A 22,021-nucleotide genomic window follows, 5' to 3' on the forward strand; every position below is an offset into this window, starting at 1 on the left:
TTATTTTTTTTTTTTTAAAGATTTTATTTATTTACTTGAGAGAGAGAGACAGTGAGAGAGAGCATTAATGAGGAGAAGGTCAGAGAGAGAAGCAGACTCCCCATGGAGCTGGGAGCCTGATGTGGGACTCGATCCCGGGACTCCAGGATCATGACCTGGGCCGAAGGCAGTCGTCCAACCAACTGAGCCACCCAGGCGTCCCTTTACAAATGTAATTTTTAACAAAGTACCTTTATAAGACTTGAGGACTTTAGAGACAGGTACAGAGTCCTACCAAAGTAAGCTGTAACTCCTAAATGTTGTAATTATGATTGTCTTAATACTTAAATGAGCATTTCCTTACATGTTTGTGAATTTCTAAGGCAGAAAGTCAGAAGGGGATGAATGTTACATCCCTGTTCTCCTACACCCACTAAATAAAATAATACCTAGGCCCTGCTCAAGTAATTATTTATTTATTTATTTATTTATTTATTTATTTTTAAAGATTTTATTTATTTATTTGACAGACAGAGATCACAAGTAGGCAGAGAGGCAGGCAGAGAGAGAGAGAGAGAGAGGGAAGCAGGCTTCCCGCGGAGCAGGGAGCCCGATGCGGGGCTCGATCCCAGGACCCTGAGATCATGACCCGAGCCGAAGGCAGCTGCCCAAACCACCGAGCCACCCAGGCGCCCCTCAAGTAATAATTTAAACCAAGAGTTTGAATCTGTCTCTCTCTTATATGAACATATCTAATATATATTTACTCTATGTCTTACCTCTCACCTTTTTTTAGGTGTTTTCTCTTGTAGTGGGACATCTTCTTTCTGGAGATTCTTCAGCTTGGGTTTCCGTGTTTCTAGTTTCAACTCCTTTGGTGTTGTTCTGGGTTTCTTATTTAAAGGTGCAGTTGCAGAAACAAAGTCATCTATTTATGTGTGAATCAAAAATAAATGTCTATGAAATTGCTTCTCATAAGTAAGAAATAAAAACATTTTCTGAGCAGTTGAAATTCATTACAGTGTGCATTCAAGTTTTAAACATTAAGAAACTTGTTTAATTGCCACAACGTAAAACGTATTGTTGGCATATTATTTACTTTTATTATCACTCATGCTTTTCAACTTTGCTTTAGTGGCATTTATTTTTAAATTACCAGTCTAGCAAAAACTGATAAAGTTTCAGTGACACTCAACATAAAATTGTTGCTATAGCTTTTACACTCATGCGTGACACACGTGTGCATAGCCTCTGACACATGTAGTCTTAATTGCAGCATTAGTATTAATACATGTTGTCTCTTTCAAGCTTCCCCAAGTAGGAATATAACTTGTGGCTTGCCCCCCACCTCCACTATGTCTAGAACACAACTGGCAATTTATAAAAATCTACTGACCTATTGATGACAGTAATAAAAAGCTACAAGTTAGAGTCTCTACTATTTTCTTCCAAGTCGAGCCCAAAGCAAAAAAACAGGTTCCTTCAAAACTCAGGATTACTAAAACATTTGACTCACAGAAAGCTCTGGTGGTCTGAATAATGCAAAACCTACTTTGAAGTATAATGTAATCTAACTGAACGCTTCTCACACTTTCTGACCAAAATTCTCTTAATAGCAGAGAATATGTCAAAATCACATATAGAGTATAGCTTATTCCTAACCTTTCTTCCAGGTCTTTTTTTTTTATTCCAAGTTTTTATTTACCCTGTTAGTTAACATACAGTGTAATATTAATTTTTTTAAAAAGATTTTATTTATGTGACGCCTGGGTGGCTCAGTTGATTAAGCAGCTGCCTTCGGCTCAGGTCATGATCCTAGCATCCTAGGATCAAGTCCCACATTGGGCTCCTTGCTCAGCAGGAAGATTGCTTCTCCCTCTGCCTCTGCCTGCCACTCTGTCTGCCTCTGCTCACTCTCTCTGACAAAAAAAAAAAAAAATGTTTTAAAGATTTTATTTATTTGACAGACAGAGATCACAAGTAGGCAGAGAGAGAGGTGGAAGCAGGCTCCCCGCTGAGCAGAGAGCCCAATGCGGGGCTCGATCTCAGGACCCAGGGATTATGACCTGAGCCAAAGGCAGAGGCTTTAACCCACTGAGCCACCCAGGCGCCCCCAGTGTAATATTAATTTATTAGAATTTAGCGATTCAACACTTATAACCAACACCCAGCACTCATCACAAGTGGTGCCCTCCTTAATCCCCATCACCTATTTCCCCCATCTTCCACCCACTCCTACTCTGGTAACTATCGGTTTGTTCTCTATAATTAATAGTGTATTTCTTGGTTTGACTCTCTTCCCCACTGCCCCGACATTTTCATCTGTTTTGTTTCTTAAATTCCACATATGAGTGAGATCATACAGTATTTGTCTTTCTCTCACTTATTTAACTTAACTCTATCCATGTCGTTGCATATTAGTAAGATTTCATTCTTCTTTATGGCTGAAAAATATATGACCCAGCAATTGCACTAGTAGGTATTTACCCAAAGGCTACAAAAAAATACTAATTCAAAGAGATACATGCAGCCCAATGTTTATAGCAGCATTATTTTTTGAAATTTAATTTTAATTTTCAGTGTTCCATAATTCATTGTTTATGAACCACACCCAGTGTTCCATGCAATACGTGCCCTCCTTAATACCCACCACTGGGCTCACCCAAACCCCCACCTCCTTCCCTCCAAAACCCTCAGTTTGTTTCTCAGAGTCCACAGTCTCTCATGGTTTGTCTCCCCCTCCAATTTCCCCCAACTCACTTCTCTCCATCTCCCAATATCCTCCCATATTATTCCTTATGATCCTCAAGTAAGTGAAACCATATGATAATTGACTCTCTGCTTATTTCACTCAGCATAATCTCTTCCAGTCCCGTCCATGCAAAAGCTGGGTATTCATCCTTTCGGACGGAGGCATAATACTCCATAGTATATAGGGACCACATCTTCTTTATCCATTTGTCTGTTGAAGGACATCTTGATTCTTTCCACAGTTTGATGACTGTGGCCATTGCTGCTATGAACACAGGGGTATACAGATGGCCCTTCTTTTCACTACATCTGTACCTTTGGGGTAAATACTGCTATGAACATTGGGGTACAGATGGCCCTCCTTTTCACCACATCTATACCTTTGGGGTAAATACCTAGTAGTGCAATTCCAGGGTCATAGGGTAGCGCTATTTTTAATTTCTTAAGGAATCTCCACACTGTTTTCCAAAGTGGTTGCACCAACTTGCATTCCCACCAACAGTGTAAGAGGGTCCCCCTTTCTCCACATCCTCTCCAACACTTGTTTACTGTCTTGTTAGTTTTGGCCATTCTGTGTAAGGTATCTCAATGTGGTTTTGATTTGAATCTCCCTGATGGCTGATGATGATGAACATTTTTTCATGTGTCTGTTAGCCATTTGTATGTCTTCTTTGGAGAAGTGTCTGTTCATGTCTTTCTTCTGCCCACTTTTTGACATGATTATCTGTTTTGTGTGTGTTGAATTTGAGGAGTTCTTTATAGATCTTGGATATCAGCCCTTTGCAGTGTCATTTGCGAATATCTTCTCCCATTCCGTAGGTTGCCTCTTTGTTTTGATTGTTTCCTTTGCTGTGCTGAAGCTTTTAATCTTAAAGTCCCAAAAGTTCATTTTCACTTTTGTTTCCTTTGCCTTTGGAGACATGTCTCGAAAGAAGTTGCTGTGGCCGATGTCGAAGAGGTTATTGCCTATGTTCTCCTCTAGGATTTTGGTAAGATTCCTGCCTCACGTTGAGGTCTTTTATCCATTTCAAGTTTATCTCTGTGTGTGGTTGTAAAAGAATGGTCGAGTTTCATTCTTCTATACATAGCTGTCCAATTTTCCCAGCCTCATTCATTGAAGAGACTGTCTTTTTCCCACTGGATATTTTTTCCTGCTTTGTCAAAGATTATTTGACCACAGAATTGCAGGTCCATATCTGGGCTCTCTACTCTGTCCCACTGGTCTATGTGCCTGTTTTTGTGCCAGTACCATGCTGTCTTGGTAATCACAGCTTTGTAGTAAAGCTTGAAATCAGGCAACATGATGTCCCCAGTTCTGTTTTTCTTTTTCAACATTTCCTTAGCAATTCAGGGTCTCTTCTGGTTCCATACAAATTTTAGGATTGTTTTTCCAAGTTTTTGAAAAATGCCGGTAGAATTTTGATCAGGATGGCATTGAAAGTACAGATTGCTCTAGGCAGTATGGACATTTTCACAATGTTTATTCTTCTGACCATGAGCATGGAGTGCTCTTCCATCTTTTTGTGTCTTTTTCAATTTCTTTCATGAGTGTTTTGTAGTTCCTCGAGTACAGATCCTTTACCTCTTAGGTTAGGTTTATTCCCAGGTATCTTATGGTTCTTGGTAGCAGCATTATTTACAATAGCCAAATTATGGAAAGAGCCTGAATGTCCACTGACTGATGAATAGATAAAGAATATGTCATATATAAGATTTTATTTATTGTACCATTAATGGGGATTTCACATTATATTCTGTAACACATTTGTGTTTTAATAGACAATGTGTTTCTTCTTAGGGAAAGGGACAAGAGGAGACAAACCCCACTATGAGAAACATGAACCTAGAATAGCCTAGATCTAAAAAGCCATCTCACCTGGCCCTGTTCATTTATCACTTACCTACATAATTCTTGTCAGTGTAATTATCAGCATAATCATCCCAAATGCTTAGAACATCATTTTTACAGCCCTAACTCATATACGCCTGGACAATATGTTCAATGTTAGAGTTCTATGTTATATAAATTCTGAGAAAATAAATTTCCAAATTTTTAAAGCAAAAATATGAACCTCCACTTACCATCGCTGTCAGAATTCTCAAACTGTGAGTAATTGATTGGTTTCTTATGCCTATGACCAAGAAAGAAATTTAATTACACAAATGCCAATTTCCCACCTCCAATCCTTAAGACCACTGAGTAAAGGAAAATGTGTTTTGACTCTCTTAAGAATACTTAAACTTGAAACACGAGTTGGATTTTACAGTTGGAACTTAGCATTAGCTGAAATAATTACAACTATACTTGATATATCTGATAAGGAAAATATGTATTCAGATAACCATCAAAGTGAAAACAATCAATATCATTAACACAATTTACATATTGTTTAATTGCTGTGGGGCACTTATAAGTTCCTGTTAACATGTATGCTTTAACAGTGCATTCTGTCTCCTTATTAGATAATAAACTTGACACTGAAAGCTATTGTCTCTCTTTTTTAAATCTCCCCACAATACTAAATAATGTTCTTTATGCACTGGACACTGAAACAATGGTGAGTGACTTGTACCTGCCACCTGAAACAATTCTACTACTTTAGAGAGCCATTAGAAGAAAGTGATATTCAAAGTGGAAAAAAATGAACTCACTTTCTTCCCCCTTCCCCTAGGCACTAAATAAAACAGCACTGTGGTTTTTTTGTCTATCTTCTGCCAAATACAAGTGTGAATAACCTAGTAGGCCAGTTCTTTCAAACAAAATGGTGTTCTATGAAAAAAGAGGTCAGTTCAGCTCCCAACTCAGTCTCACAAGTGCTTTCCCTGAAGACAACCACTATAGAAGTAGCTTATGTTGTGCATATGTAACTGTGTCACTCTCCTACTCTTTGAAGTTAAAGAATTTGAAAGCTGAATAAAATACGAAAACCCCTTTAGTAACTCTGAAGACTGAATAATAGTAAAATATAATAAAACCTCTTAATAAAAGAAGTACGCTCAACAGTTGAGCTATAATATGAGAATTCTGTTTCATCAAACACAGTCTTAAGTGAAACTGGCATTTTCTCTCTCTCTCTCTCTCTCTCTTTTTGTACTCTGAATGTGCAGCAGTAATGAATACAAAGATATTTGTGCCACTGTCTTAATTTGTGCTGAGGCTCCAGCAGTTATGCCACCACTGCAGTCCAGATGGTAGAACGATGAATAAAGTGAGCAATGTCTTGGGATTATTATGAAAATAGTTTTGACCTCATGGACCTCCTTACAGGGTTTCAGAGAACACTAGGGGTCTGTAGACAGTACTTTGACAACTGCTATTCCAGACAAGAGGGTTATGTCTTCGCTATATGGGTGTTTAAATCCATTTCAGACTTCGTGAGCTCAAAAATGGAATTCCTGATCCACCACACTCAAAGCTGTTCCATTTCCTAGTCTTCCCTACCTTGATTAGTACAAGGATCATCCATTCAAGTAGCTCAGGCCAAAAATACTGTGAAATCATCTTTGATTCTTTTTTCCCCTTACCTCTACATTCACTTCACCAACAAGTTCTGTCAGCAATATTTCCAAAATATATCCCAAATTTATCTGCCCCATTCCATGTCCACTGGTAATACCCTACTCCAAACCACTATCCAATGATATGATGGTTTCCCTGTCCCCATTCTCGTCACCCCATCTTCCATTTTTCTCCAACAGGATCCAGTGAATTTTATAAAGCCAAAATTAGATTTCCTTGTTCTACTTAACTCTCCATTGGCTTCCCATTCTACAAAGAATAAAATCTAAACTCCTTTCTAGAGCCTACAAGGTCCTACCTACTCTGGCCCCTACCTATTTCTCTGACCTAATCTACAATTCTCTCCACTGCTTGCTAATGCTACAGCTTTAGGGGCCTTCTTTCTGTCCCTAATATAGTCAAGTTCAGGGCCTTGGCTCTTGTCCCCACTAGCTGGACTCTCCCAGATTTTCACTGGCTAGCTCATTCTCATCATTCATGTCTCGGATCATGTATTATCTCTGCAGAGAGGTGCATCCTAACTACACTATTTAAAATAAGTTTTTCCTGCTCACTCTCCATCACTTTGCGGTATTGATTTGTGGTCCCCTAACCTGACCCCTTGACTGGAATGTAACCCCCCACAATCAGTACAGTAAACCAGTAAACTCTCTGAATGAGTGCCTGACTCTAGGCCTCCATAGCACTCCACGGTGGTTAAGAAGGGGAATAGTTTCAAACAGTATAATGGAAAGTACAGAGGATCTAGAGCCAGAAGATTTAGGTTTGAGTGTTACCCTGCCACTCACTAGCTGGGACTCAGCTGAATTGTCCTTTAAGCCTAGGAGTTTAAATCGATAAAAACGGGGATATCTAAACTGCTATATCAAAGAATTGTAGTGATGAAAAAATGAAAAAACACGCAAGCAGGAGCTAGGTGAAATGTAAAGCGCTGTTCCAACGTTAACATAACCAGGGCTTATTTGAATGGGTAGGTAAAAGAATCCGCAATAGCTGCGAAGGGAGGCAAAGAGAAGGAAAGAGTTAGCATGCTAGGATACTTCTACGGATTGGGGGACTCTCAGTGGACACTGGACAGCTTCCCAGAAACCGTCCATCCCAGCCCACCGTCGCTACCCGCCGTCCTATTTGGCCCTTTCCCCTCAATCAGGTGTAGACGAAGTTGCTTACAGCGTCCTCCTGCTTTTTCTCCCCATCGCCGCCGCTGTCACGAACTACTCACCTCACAGGCCGCACCATGGCCCCCTCCTAGGCTGAAAATTCGCAGCTTTCAAGTTCTTGTTGGCAACAGCGGCGGTTTCAATTCCCGCCCAAAACCAGACACAGGAGCTCTCCGCCCCCTGCCACCGGCCCTCCAATGATTACCAGCCATTCTTGCAGCTGCGCATGCGCCCTGAGAAGAGCTGCTTGCTCTCGTTGTTCCCAAGGCATTGCCTTTCCGCATCCGGTCTACCAAAGCCGAGTTTGTGCTTTGTCCTTGCACTTTCGCCACGACAGTGGATTTCCTTAGAAATCAGTAGAAATACAGTAAAAATACACATTCTTACGTTTTTTTAATGACTAAATTGAGGTAGGATGGGAAAAGGGGGCACTTAGACCGAGGAATTTTCTACAGAGTGTTGGGAAAGAGGAAAAGGTCTGGGCGAATCTGCTGAAGCGGATCTGTGGGCTGTAAAAACAAAGGGGGAAGTCAGCTGATGTTTCCTGTGCCCCAGCTCACTGACAGCTCGGAGTGTGCGTTCGGCTCACGACTTCGGAACTAGGGTAGGTGAGCGCAGGACCAAGAGCGAGGAATATCTTTGGGACTGCATCCGCCTAACGGAGGGGGTGTTGTCCTCATTCGGCAAGAGCTTCTCGCGCCGGCAACTTGCCTTCCCTTTCCTGCACTCAGAACCTGCTCTCTGTTGGCGGCAGGATCCCATCCCAATTTTGCCCGGAAAACCTTCCTTGATTTTACCCCTGCTAAAAATAAATAAATAACATAAAATTGGGGAGAGAGAACTAAAGTTTCAGTTTGTTGAAACATAGTAAGTTTTATGTTGAACCGTTTAAAACCGGAGCTAATGGTTTTTGTTGATCGAAAATACTGAATCTAAACAAGATTAGATCGTAACCCACTTATCCCTAACTTTCAGTTCCCTTTTACTGTGTTCCCTTACTGCCTTTGTCTTCATCATGTATACTCAATCAGTATCCTATGATTTTTAAATTACTACGGTATTAGAGAACTTTTATTATTATTACTAGCCTTCATCTGTTGATCATCTTGTTTGTCAGATGCTTCGTATTTATTACTCAATTAATCCTTATGACAGTCTTACAAATTTAAAGACTCCCCGGTGCCCATCTAAGCTGAGACCTGTAGAATGAGTAGTTGTTATCCAAGAAAAAAGGCAGTAAGAGTGCTCTAGGCAAAGAAAAATCATTCAAAAAGGTTGGAAGTGGAAAGAGAGGTTTGGTATTAAAAAGAGCTTAATATGACTGGAAAATGGTTTGTGAATTTGTGTGTTGAGGATGAGGGGTTGCAGGTGCTCGGTGGGAGAAGTGTGGAAATAGAAACGTTGTGTACTGGGTGAAGGCATTTGAATTTTATCCTGAGAGCAATGGAATATGATCAAAAAGTTTTAAGTAGATGAGCAACATGATCATATAGGCACTTTGGAAAGATTACTGTAACTTCAGCATGGAGAATACTGTGAAAACTGATTTGATGGTGAAAAGTGTAGAGATGGAGCGAGCCTACTAAGGAGGCTGATAAATAAATCCTTAATTGATATTGCTTCTTCCTCTTTGTGGCCAGAATTTCGTCTTTTTGAAGTGTCCGATTTACCTTTTGGGATATACTGTACTTTTTCTCACATGGAAATCTTCCTAACACCATCTTTCTTGCATCCGTATCCAATAAGATCTCATACTCACAGCATCCAAGATCTTCAAGATCACTTCTTGGTCCCCGATCTGTTTCTTTGACTTCGTATTCACCAGTTGTTTCATAAACTCCTTATCTGTCCACCTAGTCATCTCTTCCTAAAAATCTTCTCTGCTCTTCTCTCCGTGTTCTCTCTCTATTATTGAGAATCCTGCCTAGGTATGCAAAATAGTTTATGGGCATAATGGCTTTTTTTTTCCTAAGTGAAGTTCAAAAGGAACTTTTTTTATTAAAAAAAGAAAAGAAGCACTTCATTTTCTTTGTGAAGGAAAACCAAAAATAATTAGCTTTGAGTCACACAAACAAAATCACTGAGTCGTGGAACATTTTCTTAGAAGTGGTACAACAATAACGAAACATGGTTTTTATGGACTTATAATCTGCTGGGGTTTTGTTTGTTTGTTTGTTCTATAGAAATCCTGCCAAAGAAGATGAAGAAAAGCAGAGAAAGATTCTGCAACACAGAGAGGGAATTTGTATATAAATTCAAAGTAGGAAGTCAGTGCTTAGAACTGAGGGTGCCTCTCAAATTTCCTGTTCAAGAGAATGCCAGTCATTTACATGGGCGTCTGATGCTGCTGCACAGTTTACCATGCTTTATAGAAAAAGGTGAGAACTGATTTTGTAAAGATTTATCTATTTATTTTAGAGAGAGACACACACAACGAGCTTGTGGGGGTTGGGGGAGGAGCAGAGGGAGAGAATCTTCAAGCGGATTCCCCACTGGGTGTGGAGCCCAGCACTGGGCTTCATCTCATGACCCATGAGGTCATGACCTGAGCCAAAATCAAGAGTCAGACACTTAACCAACTGAGCTACTGAGGCACCCTGAGGATGGATTTTTTAATACTTTATTATTTTCTGATAGTCTCTTTCCTTAGACATTTCATATTAGAAAGCTTAAGCCTGAGAAGCTTGAAACAGCAGATGTGTTTAATTGCTTCCTAGAATAAAAAGGTTCCCCAGGCCTTTGATTTATTGATATTTTTTCTATAACCCTTGTAGTTGTTTACTAAGTAATTTAGTACAAAAATTAAATTATAGGGGCACTAGGGCAACTTGGCCAGTTAAGTGTCTGACTCTTGATCCCAGCTCAGGCCTTGATCTCAGGTTGTGAGTTCATGCCCCATATTAAAAAAAAAATTAAAATAAATGAAAAATTAGCTACAAGGTTTGGGTTAGAATGCTTACTCTCTTAATTTAGTTGGGTGGATTCATTTCAGTTATCACTACTTATGATATTAGAGAATTGTGTTGCTAAATGCATTGCCTTTTTAATGATCTGGTCCTCTATTCCTGAGATATCATGGAAGGGAAGCAATACTAATCTTTGAATAATTATTGCTCACCTAAATTAATTCCATAAGGTCATCTGTATTAAATCATTTGTAAAAGGTCTCTGTGTTTTATCTCGCAAATGATAAAAACATTTGAAGCTGAGAATATGTTAGGTCATAGAGTTGTAATGGAATCTAGGAACTTTTTAACATGATTTCATTATACAAATAAGGAAACTGGTACATTGAAAAGTTAAATTCTTTGCCTAAAGCAGTGGTTCCCAAAGGTTGTTCCTTGATCAGAAGCTACAGCATCCCTTGGAACCTTGTTAGAAATGCACATTCTTGGGCTTCGCCCCATTCTTTCAGAATCAGACACTCTAGGGGTGGCATGTAGCAATTTATTTCAGTACGCCCTCCAGGGAATTCTTATGCATGCTAAAAACTGAGAACCATGGGTCTAAGGTTACAAACATAGTGACAGAGCCAAAATCAGAACACAAATACCCTGATTTCTATCCCTATGCTCTTTCCATTATATCATCTCTAAGTAGGGTTGCTAAAACTAGAATTATAAATCATCCCAATTAAATCCATTTAATATGCTAATCACCCAATTTCTCTTTCAAATTCAAAGAATGTAACTCTATATATAGGAAGCTTTTTTATTTAAATATGATAACCTTCTGAAAATTTGTAGATTTTTCTTTTTTAGTTTTTCAGTTTCTTTTTCAGATTTTTCTTTTCAAACTGAAAAATCAGACTTAAGAAAGTAATGTTTTTAAATCAGTGTCAAGGTTATACATAAGAGTTAAGAGTTTTAACCATTCTCAATGCAATAACCTGTAATAGTAAAGAAAAATAATTGTGAAACTAGTCAAATGATACCCAAGCTAATTTTATTTTATTTAGACATTCAGTTAAGGATACAAGCTTGATAAAATTTCACATTGGAAGACCTATCCAGGTAAAATGTTCCCTCTTTATGTTGGGATTTTCTGATGTTGGCATTTCTTATCCCTGTTACAGACTTAAAAGAAGCTCTAAGCCAGTTTATAGAAGAAGAATCCCTCAGGGATTATGACAGCGATGCCGAAGCATCCCTGGAAGCTGTGAAATCCGGTGAAGTAGATTTACATCAGCTAGCCAGTTCATGGGCCAAAGCTTATGCTGAGGTAAGAAAATAGATAAGATTGTGAATTTCAGAGATATTCTGGACTTCAATGAAGCTTTTAAATTGCTAAAGTAATAGTGAAACAGTTGCGGAATCCTTTTTTCTCGACATACTAGACTTTATTCCATAATATATGATCTGTATTGACATTCATGTGCTTCCTTCCTGTATGAGGGTAAGCACAAAATACTTTATGTAATGTCTTTGTAAAAGGGCAGCTACTTTTGTATTTCTAACCAGGACAGGGTTGGCAGATTTAGCAATCAAAAATACAGGGCACTCAAATCCCAAAGAATGAATATTTTTTTTTTACTGTAAGTATACCCCACATATTATATGGAACATAATTAGAGTAAAATTTATTCTTTTCTTATATGAAATTCTAATTTAACCCGGTGACCTGTAGCATCTGGAAACCTTAAGCTAGCAGTAGTGGTTCATTTTAAGCTTTTACTTTTGTCCTCTCACTTATCCTCACTATTCTTGTTGCCTTTTTTGTTTTTTTAAGAGATAGAGCAAACTGGCGTGAGTGGGGGTCGGGGGCAGAGGGAGAGAGAGAATCTTAAGCAGGCTGCATGCTCAGTGCGCAGCCCGATGCAGGGCTTAATCTTACAACCCTGAGATCATGATCTGAGCCAAAATCAAGAGTCAGTCACTAACTGACTGAGCCACCCGGGTGCTCCCTCACTGTCATTTTTATAGTTACATAATGTCATCATTTTTCTATTTAAGTAATATATCTTATTTCATAAAGTCTAAGATGCCATCTATCATAACATACCTTTATTTTATTTACTACTGAGATAGAACACCACCACCAATTAAACAATGATAGAATACCAAGATACCATCAGTACAAGACACATTCTGATTTCTCAGAAGTGTAATGTGAAAAAATATGGACATATAATGGTGAATGAGATAGACACAAAATGAATTTACATTTGAGTTAGAGAGCCAGAAACAAAACTACACAAACAGACAAATTCAATAATTGCAAGCTATAATGAGTGAATTACATACCACTTTAAGCAACTCGGTCTATGAGAATTTAAAAATCAATTTTCTATGGTGAGTGCTGTGAGGTGTGTAAACCTGGTGATTCACATACCTGTATCCCTGGGGATAAAAATATATTACATGTTTATAAAAAATAAAAAATTTAAAAAAAATCAATTTTATGGGGTCATATTTTATTGTTCAAAGCAGTTTCCTTCATGCCTATTAAGGTTTCCTAGTATATTTTAAAAAGATGATACTATTTACATGTATTATTTTATTATTTTTTTTAAAGATTTTATTTATTTATTTGACAGACAGAGATCACAAGTAGGCAGAGAGAGAGGAGGAAGCAGGCACCCCGCTGAGCAGAAAGCCCGATGCGGGGCTCGATCCCAGGACCCTGGGATCATGACCTGAGCTGAAGGCAGCGGCTTTAACCCACTGAGCCACCCAGGCGCCCCTACATGTATTATTTTAAATATTAAGAACACGGGTGCATTAAAAAAGATACACCTGTAATAATTATTATTTAAAACCACATCTTTCTGCTGATGAGAAAGAACATAAGATGTAGTAAAAGAATAATTCTACTCAATTTATTCAAGTAGTATTTTTTTGTACATCTAAAATGGGTTGGGCACACAGTTGAGAATAAGTCTTTGCCTTCAAGGAGCTTATGCTCTGTGGAAGGAAACAAAGAAGTCTGTAGCCAGTAACACTGTGCAGTTAGTGTTGGGATCAAGGTAAATACCTGGGAGCATGTAGAGAAGGTGGGGGAGGAAGAGTGCCCAAGAGTTCCTGAAGAAAGCAATCAACCCCTCTTCTAGGATTGCTATTGGTTTGATACAAAATCTGGAAGCAGAGCCTCTTCCAGCCCTGATTTGGTATAATCAAAGAGACAACTTCCCAAATGTTAGGTCAGTGACTGGTTAGGTGTTTAAGTTGATATTATTATAAATTGTAATTACCATATTCACTAATTTATGGTTTTCCTTATTTTTCTGCGTATTAGCCATTCTAAAAATAGGAATTTGACTATCTTCCAGATTAATGATCATAACAATAGTAATAATAATAATATTAATATAACAAAATAAAAACACTTTATACTTATTCATTTACTCCCAAGATTATGGATTTATTGTGAACTAAAATCAACAAACCTCCATAAAGCAAGTAATCTGTTCTCACCCTCTGCAAATTTAGAAGATACATAGCACCCCACATTACATAGAGTTCAGCTTTCTAACAATGCCAGAATACTAGAAGTATAGTTGCTTGTTTGTTTTTAAAGAATTAAGGAAAGAAAGGACGAAGAATCTAATTCTGAAAGTAAAAAAATGGAAATCTTGACTATCAGGAAAAAAACCGAGAGGACCCAAATACTGTTATACCCACTGGATATATTCAGGCTGTGAAAATTATAAAAGCTGAACAGCTAGTACAAGCTCAAGAAATGTAGGAATCAGCAACTAAAAAGGAGTTAAAAAAAGAAAAAGAAATTATGTTGCAAGTCACCAAAAAGCCAGGAGAGATTAGAAGCTGCAGCCTTGCAGAGATCAGAAGAATCCAAGTATGATGAGCCCCAGAAAGGGGGCTACCGCATTGCTGCAGTGTATGGGTAAACAGTGTTACAGTCACCTGAGAAGGATAATGGGACCATCAGTAAAAAGGTGAAAGAGCATAATGTTTACAGTAATATTGATGACCTTGGTTTTGAAAGAAGGAGCTCCATTTACTATAAATGGACTTAGCAGATGTTTCAAATGCTAATATATTTAAATCATGAAACTTTTGCCTTCACCACCTTTTAACAAAGATCTTCTAAAAATGTAGTACAGGGGTACCTCGCCGGCTCAGTAGGAGGAGTGTGCAGCTCTTGATCTCAGGCTCCTGAGGACCCCGAGTCATTGTTATAAATATAAGTGATGATACCTTTGGGTGATACAGTGAGGGTCAGCTCCAAGGAAGGATGTCTGTCCCATCTCTGCAGAGATGTACCGAATACCCTGCTGTTATGTAAGGGATTTCTGTTCTAGAGGACCATTGCCCCCTGACAACAGAGCTGTACTTCAATGGATGTACCTGCCTGGTAGCATAGGTTCTGATGGCCTACTAAAGTGTGTCTGACTGTGAATCCCTACTGTGTGGAGGAATTCTCTTTTCTTCCATGTTTCCTTTTCTTGCCTACTGCCATAGGTTCTACGTTTTCAGCCTCTAAAAACCTTTTATGGTTTTTTCCTAATCAACTTCTATGTCTTTGCTATTGCACTAATTTTTTTTAATTATGAGAAGTAAGCTTGGCTAGATGAAGAAAGCTAGACAGAGCCAACTGTTGGCAAAATTGTGAAGTTGACTTTGTATTTTTGGCGGTGCCCTATGTTCCATTTCAGTGTTGTCTTCTCAAGTCTCTCTATTCATCCATTCATCAAATGTGAACTCAGCTTCTATTAGGCATCAGATATTGTGTTAGGCACTTGGGGATAAGCAGAAAGAAAATAGACACAGTTCTTACCTTCATAGAGTTTACAGACTGACAAATATTTAAAATTGAGTGCCGTGGGGGCGCCTAGGTGGCTCAGTTGGTTAAGCATCTCCCTTCAGCTCAGGTCATGATCTCATGTCCTGGGATGGACCCCCATGTGGGGCTCCCTGCAGAGTGGGGAGCCTGCTTCTCCCTCTCCCTCTTCCTCTTCTCCTCCCCCCACTCATGCACTCTCTCTTTCTTTCAAGTGAATAATTAAAATCTTAAAAAAAATAAAAATTAAATTAAGTGCAATGAATATGATAAGTGCTATGGTATAAGACAGTTGCAAGGAGAACACAAAGCTGGAGAACTTCAGAAAAGCTTCCCACAGGAAAGAGAAAGTGAGTTGAGGCCTGAAAGATTAGTTGGAAATAGGTGGGTGGAAGGTGTGTGGTGGGAGAGGAGAGAAATAATATCCTAGGTAAGGTGTACAAATATAAAGGTCTGGAGGTGAGAGAGCACATGGCACATTAGAAAAACTGAAAGTTGTTCAGAATGGCTAAGAAAGAGAATTGCAAGTCATCTTGCATTCTGTCTTTATGCCGAAGGTAATGAGCAGCTTTAGAAGAGTTTAACAGAGAAGTAAGATGATGATCCTAATTGCACTTCAGGAATATCAGTTCAGTGCATTAATGTGAAGAGTTTATCCTGCAAGAGAGAAATACTGGAATAAGTTAGAAGACTGTTGTAGTTAGGGGAGAAATTATGAAAGCTTAGTCTAGAATAATGGTAGTTAAAATGGTAGATAAAGAGAAGATACCAAAGACTTTCCATTCATGTATTTGTTTATTCAGCAAACACTGTGTGTGGGTCCTGTACCAGACATTGGGGATGTATCAACATGACAAATCTGGGCCTTATTCTCATGTAATGTTAGTGAAGAAGACACTTAATGAGTATGTAATTTACAATATTAAAAATTTTATTAAGGAAGTAAGTAGGGTGCCATGAAGAGCCAAAAAGGGGGTGAGGTAGGTTGGGAGAACCTAATTTATATAGCATTAGAGAACTCCTCTAAGATGTATTTAAGCTGAGACTTGAAAGATAAAATATCACTTGGCTCAGATTTCTGGCTTGGACAACTGAGGGAATGGTGGAATGGTGGCTCCCTTCACTTGAGCTCCCTTTACCTAAGAAGCAAGTTACAGCATAAAAATGATGGCTTCGGTTTATACCCTTTAAATGGGAAGTGCCTACAAGAGGCATCTATGTGGAGAAGTCCCATAAACACTTAGCTGTGTACACCTGACACTCAGGAAAGATGATTGGATTAGAGACATGGGTATGGGAGTCATTCATACATAGATAAATTTTGAAGTCATGGGATGAATGAAATTGCCGGTGACTATGTAGAAGGAAAAGAATGCATTCCTGTGCAGAATCTTGATGAAACCCTGCATTATAGTTATCTGTTGACTTACCTGTATCTCCTGCTTGTGTGGATAGGCGCCTGGAAATGTTTAGTTTATTCTCTATTATAGCTCTGGAACCCAATGCCTGAAAATATAACAGTGCTTTGGTATGGGTTGGTAGATGGCAAAAAAAAAAAAAAAAAAAAAAGATGAACATACAAATAAATGAACACACTAATACTTAAGAGATGAACAGAGGAAGAAGAATCTGCAAAGGGAAGAGAGGGATTGGCCCAGGAAGTAGAAAGAAGAGAGATTATGGCTTCATGAAAGTTGAAAAAAAAGAGGTGCCAAGAAGGAGGAAATAGCTCATAATGTCAAATGCTGCTGAGAAAATGAAGTGAGGAAAAGACTCAAAAAATATCCATTGGGTTTATCAAATAATCTTTCTCTGCAGCAAGATCAGTTTTAATGGATTGGTGGGGCTGAAACTAGATTTCGGTGACTTCAAGAATGGAAGTGTGGAAATAAGACTTTAAGAATGGAGTGTGGAAACAGAATGAGTACAGATAACTCAAGAAGCTTGGTTGCATAGAGAAGAAGGGTGAGACTCTTACAAAATGAAAACACAAGGTCAGAGGTTTGTTTGCGATGGTACCAATGAAGACTAGAAGGGATAAAATCCAGAACTCAGGGAATTAATCCTGACTGGGAGGAGGGACATTTCTTCTGTTTTGGCAGAAAGGAAGAAGAAAAGGATGGATACAGATTCTGAAAATTTTATTGCTTTAGTAGCAGGAAGTTGAGGACATTTTCTTCTAACTGCTTCTACTTTATCTGGGAAATAAAGAACAGGCCACATGAGGTGGGGAACTAATGACACAATTGGATATTTGAGGAGAGAACTGACCAGAAAAAGATGGGATTGCCAGGCATCATTCAAGGGAAACGTTAGAGTAGCACCAAACATTAGAGTAGCACCAATCTGTCACCATAAATGTCACATTTTTGTGCTTTTTCTTCTGCAGCAGTGTTCTACAGTCTGATTTCAGCCATAGAGAAGAGGAATATGAGTTTTGTTAGGTGGGCAATAGAAAGAATATCAGTCCTGGGGGTTGAAGATTTGGGCAAGACAATGGACCATTCTCTAAACAGCTAAGAGAAGAAAATGAAGCTGGGCTGGACCTAATGGCTGATAAAATATGAGAAAGTAGAAGGGTCTGTGCAGTGGAGATCCTGATGATTTAAAGAACCAGTAGCCTGGGACTAATTGAATGTGAATCTTGGTTAGAGGTTATAGTCAAAGACTGAATGTTTCAATTTCAGAGGCTAAGCTATTCCTGGGGATGATGCAGAATGGGGTTTTAAGGAGGAGTAGAGAACTTAGTAAAGATAAGTTCTGAGAAGCAAGAGGCAGGGCATTGGATTGGTTTACCCACATGGGCATCCAGGTAACCCAGGCTGATGACAGGAGTGGAAAAGAGAGGACGTCTGTGAACTGAGGGCCAAAGCTTTATGCGGGATGGTGGAAGTGGGGAAGTAATGGCCTGGACATGAAAGAGTTTTCTCTCTGCAGGTCTTTACCCAGTGTCCCCATTCCCCTCAGCTATCACAATTCCTTTCCTAGTATCCTCTGTCCTGAATAAATGGCATGAGTTAGGTTAGGAAAAAACTCTGTTTAGTGCTTCTCGTGTAGGTAGTTTCTACCTATTTGTAAGGCTTACTCTGGGCCAAATTTTAAATTGATGCTGCCAATTATTAGTTAGCTTATCTGTTACTATGTATGGGCAGGCAGATCCCTATGATCTCTCAGGGCTACTTCCTACATAATTTGAGCATGAACCTGACGTGAATTTTGAACTGAGCTGAAGTCACATATGCTATTTATAATTCCTAGAGCAGTTACCAGAATGTGCTTTTGGGACTTCAAGATCAAAATCTTCTGCACAGCAAAGGAAACAGTCAACAAAACAAAGAGGCAATCCACAGAATGGGAGAAAATATTCACAAGTGACACTGCAGACAAAGGGCTGATATCCAAGATCTCTAAAGAACTCCTCAAACTCAACACACACAAAACAAATAATCATGTCAAAAAATGGGCAGAAGATATGAACAGACACTTCTCCAAAGAAGACATACAAATGGCTAACAGACACATGAAAAAATGTTCATCATCATCAGCCATCAGGGAGATTCAAATCAAAACCACGTTGAGATACCACCTTACACCAGTTAGAATGGCCAAAATGAACAAGACAGTAAACAACAAATGTTGGAGAGGATGTGGAGAAAGGGGAACCCTCTTACACTGTTAATTGGAATGCAAATTGGTGCAGCCACATTGGAAAACAGTGTGGAGATTCCTTAAGAAATTAAAAATAGGGCTACCCTATGACCCTGGAATTGCACTACTGGGTATTTACCCCAAAGGTAGAGATGTAGTGAAGAGAAGGGCCATCTGTATAATTTAAAAAAAAAAAAAAAAAAGAAGGACCATCTGTACCCCAATGTTCATAGCAGCAATGGCTACAGTCACCAAACTGTGGGAAGAGCCAAGATGCCCTTCAACAGACAAATGGATAAAGAAGATATGGTCCATATATACAATGGAATATTATGTCTCCATCAGAAGGGATGAATACCCAAACTTTGTATCAACATGGACGTGACTGGAGGAGATTATGCTGAGTGAAATAAGTTAAGCAGAGAGAGTCAATTATCATATGGTTTCACTTACTTGTGGAACATAAGGAATGACACGGAGGACATTAGGAGATGGAGAGGAGAAGTGAGTTGGGGGAAATTGGAGGATAAGACAAACCATGAGAGACTGTGGACTCAGAAACAAACAGGGTTTTGGAGGGGAGGGGGGGAAGGGGTTGGGTGAGACTGTATTGCATGGAGCACTGGGTGTGGTGCATAAACAATGAATCTTGGAACACTGAGAAAATAAATTAAAAAAAAAAAGAATGTGCTTTCAAGTTTTCAGAGGCATCAGAGCAGATGAAATCCATGTTCAAGATTCAGCTAGTCACCTTAAACTCTTCCCTCCTGATCTGGCAACTGGTTGAAGTGTAAGTGAAAGAAAACAAGGGGGAAAGCTTACCGATTGAGTGACTGGGTTCAAGATAACCTAGTTCTGGGATATGTCTGCTTGTTTAATTTTTAGGTAAATTATTACTCTGAGTTATATCATCATCGATTACAGTTTTTGTTTTCATTGGTAAGAAAAGGGAAGAATTCAGATTGTTCTTTTTTTTTACAGGTGTATGTCTACAAAGATCAGTAATGGAAAAAACATTGAATTCTTTGTGTCATTTCCACTTTTGCTGTTAAATTATATAATCTTTGATAAAGGACTACTCAGCCAGTTTTCTCGCTTGTAAAAGCATTGTGTTTGTCTGATGTATTGACAGATCCCAGGTCCTTGGGACAGCATCCGTACCTCCCCACATGGTTGTGTGTATACTTCCTTGGGTGGATCTGTGTATGTGTTGAGGGTATACCCATTTTGCCTCTTCCCATGTTTCTGTTTTTCTTGTTTATCAGTGTTTACTCAGTCCCTTATCATTTTGATAGTTAGCTGTTTTCATATCCTTAAAAGCATATTTTTAAAAGATTTCATATTCTTAAAAGCATTTCAAGAAGAAAGCAGAATACTAGAAAAAGTCAAAATAATTGAGTAGGTTTATCTTTTTTTTAAGATTTTACTTATTTATTTGACAGAGGCAGAAAGAGATCACAAGTAGGCAGAGAGGCAAGCAAAGAGAGAGGGAGAAACGGGCTCCCTGCTGAGCACAGAGCCCAATGTGGGCCTCGATCCCAAGACCCTGAGATCATGACTTGAGCCAAACACAGAGGCTTAACCCACTGAGCCATGCAGGCACCCCATGTGGATTTATCTTGATGTAAATCCTATGCATGAATTGGGTTTTCAGGGCTATTGCATCACTAAACATTTGAGTATATATGTAACCTCATTTTCTAAATGTATATCCTAAAAACCTTTTTTTAGCAATGTATTTTTAATAATGAGAAGCTTTTTTCTAATTATAATAATATAATTTAAGAAAGCTAAGGTCATCAGAAATCCCACATTCCTGAAGTAGCCACCATTAGCATTTTGTTGATCATCCTTTGTGTGTGTGTGTGTGTTATTTTACAGAAATGAGATCATAGCACCCTTAATTTTTTTTTTAATTATGGACACTTCCTATTTTTTCTTCTTTATTAGCACCCCTTCCTCATCCCTACCTCCAGGTAATTCATATTACAACTTAGTTTATGTCTTTCCATATTTTTTGTATACTCAAATAATCCTAAGTAACTTATATCTCTATTTATATAAATAAAAGGTCTCAATCCATTGTCTGATGAACAAAAAAAGATTCATACTATATATACTACCCTAGCAGTATAGTAAATAAAATGCCATGTCATGATTTGAGAATCTCTATATGTCATCTTGTAGACCACGTTAGAGCATGCAAGGCCTGAAGAGCCCAGCTGGGATGAAGATTTTGCAGATGTGTACCATGACCTAATCCATTCTCCAGCCTCTGAAACTCTCCTAAATTTGGAACATAATTACTTTGTTAGTATCTCAGAACTGATTGGTGAAAGAGATGTGGAGCTGAAAAAATTACGAGAGAGGTATTTCAGATTTCTTGCACTATCATGATTAAATGTCATATTGTCAGATATGATGGCTGCAGGACAGTTGGTTTTCATTTAATTGTACAATCGAAGAACAAAATAGAAAAAGATTCTCTAATTTTGAAAATTAATCTTCTTGTGTATTTCAGTTTGTAATTTCAACTAGGAAGTCGTCATAGGCTTATGAAATTTCTCAAGTGAAATTTCTCAAGTGAATAAATTATGGTGGCTTTATATGTTATTTCAAGTTCCAGGCACTGCGCAAAGAGCTTTAGATGATGTCTTAGCCCTGTTCAGGCTGCTATAACAAAACACCATAGACTGGGTGGCTTAAACAAGAGAAATTTCTTTCTCCCAGTTTTGAAGGCTAGGTAGTTCAAGATCAATGTGCTAGCAGATTTGATTTTTGGAACACCCATCTCCTGGCTTGTACAGAGTGCCTTCTCAGTGTGCGATCCCTTGGCCTTTCCTCAGAGTGTGGTCCTAGTGCATCCCTTCTGGAGAGAGAGCTCTAGATACTAATTCCATCACGAGGGGTCCAACCTCATGACTTTGTCTATACCCATTGACCTCCGAAAGCCCCCCCTCTGAATATCAGCACACTGGGGATCTGGGTTTCAACATACGAATTTGTGGGGACACAAACATGCAGTCTATAACAGATGCCCTATCTCATTTGATTCTTACCATGACCCTACTATTATTAGCCCCTTCTACAGATGAGGAAAATGAGGCTTAAATAAGTCAAATAACTAACTTGTCTAAGGACAAGCTGGAATTTGAAGTCGTAGCTCTACTCCAGAGTTCTTAACCACTGTACCATGCTCTCTCCCCATTCAGAGCGTATTTAA

General features: G+C 38.7%; 2 protein-coding genes across 6 annotated transcripts in view; one reads left to right on the top strand and one right to left on the bottom strand.

Annotated features, from left to right (window-relative positions):
- The window catches only part of RAD51AP1 (RAD51 associated protein 1), a 28,388-nt gene extending 20,740 nt beyond the window's left edge, over positions 1–7,648 (bottom strand). For 2 of the 4 annotated variants that reach the window (XM_059404951.1, XM_059404950.1), the window contains exons 1-3: positions 7,473–7,648; positions 4,813–4,862; positions 766–907 (exon numbers count right to left, since the gene is read on the bottom strand). In XM_059404951.1, coding sequence (XP_059260934.1) covers positions 766–907; positions 4,813–4,862; positions 7,473–7,489 — 209 coding nt within the window. In that variant the 5' untranslated portion in view covers positions 7,490–7,648. Of the gene's footprint in view, positions 1–758; positions 908–4,812; positions 4,863–7,472 lie in introns of those variants that run through there. The other 2 variants (XM_059404948.1, XM_059404952.1) reach the window with 2 other exon arrangements.
- Positions 7,649–7,928: 280 nt separating this feature from the next.
- Positions 7,929–22,021, top strand: part of C6H12orf4 (chromosome 6 C12orf4 homolog) — a 40,325-nt gene continuing 26,232 nt past the window's right edge. The window contains exons 1-4 of one of the 2 annotated variants that reach the window (XM_059403776.1): positions 7,929–8,014; positions 9,594–9,788; positions 11,486–11,631; positions 20,986–21,167. In XM_059403776.1, coding sequence (XP_059259759.1) covers positions 9,611–9,788; positions 11,486–11,631; positions 20,986–21,167 — 506 coding nt within the window. In that variant the 5' untranslated portion in view covers positions 7,929–8,014; positions 9,594–9,610. The remainder of the gene's footprint in view (positions 8,015–9,593; positions 9,789–11,485; positions 11,632–20,985; positions 21,168–22,021) is intronic. The other variant, XM_059403777.1, reaches the window with a different exon arrangement.

The sequence above is a fragment of the Mustela nigripes genome, chromosome 6, assembly GCF_022355385.1.
Source record: "Mustela nigripes isolate SB6536 chromosome 6, MUSNIG.SB6536, whole genome shotgun sequence".
NCBI classification, from domain to species: Eukaryota; Metazoa; Chordata; class Mammalia; order Carnivora; family Mustelidae; genus Mustela; species Mustela nigripes.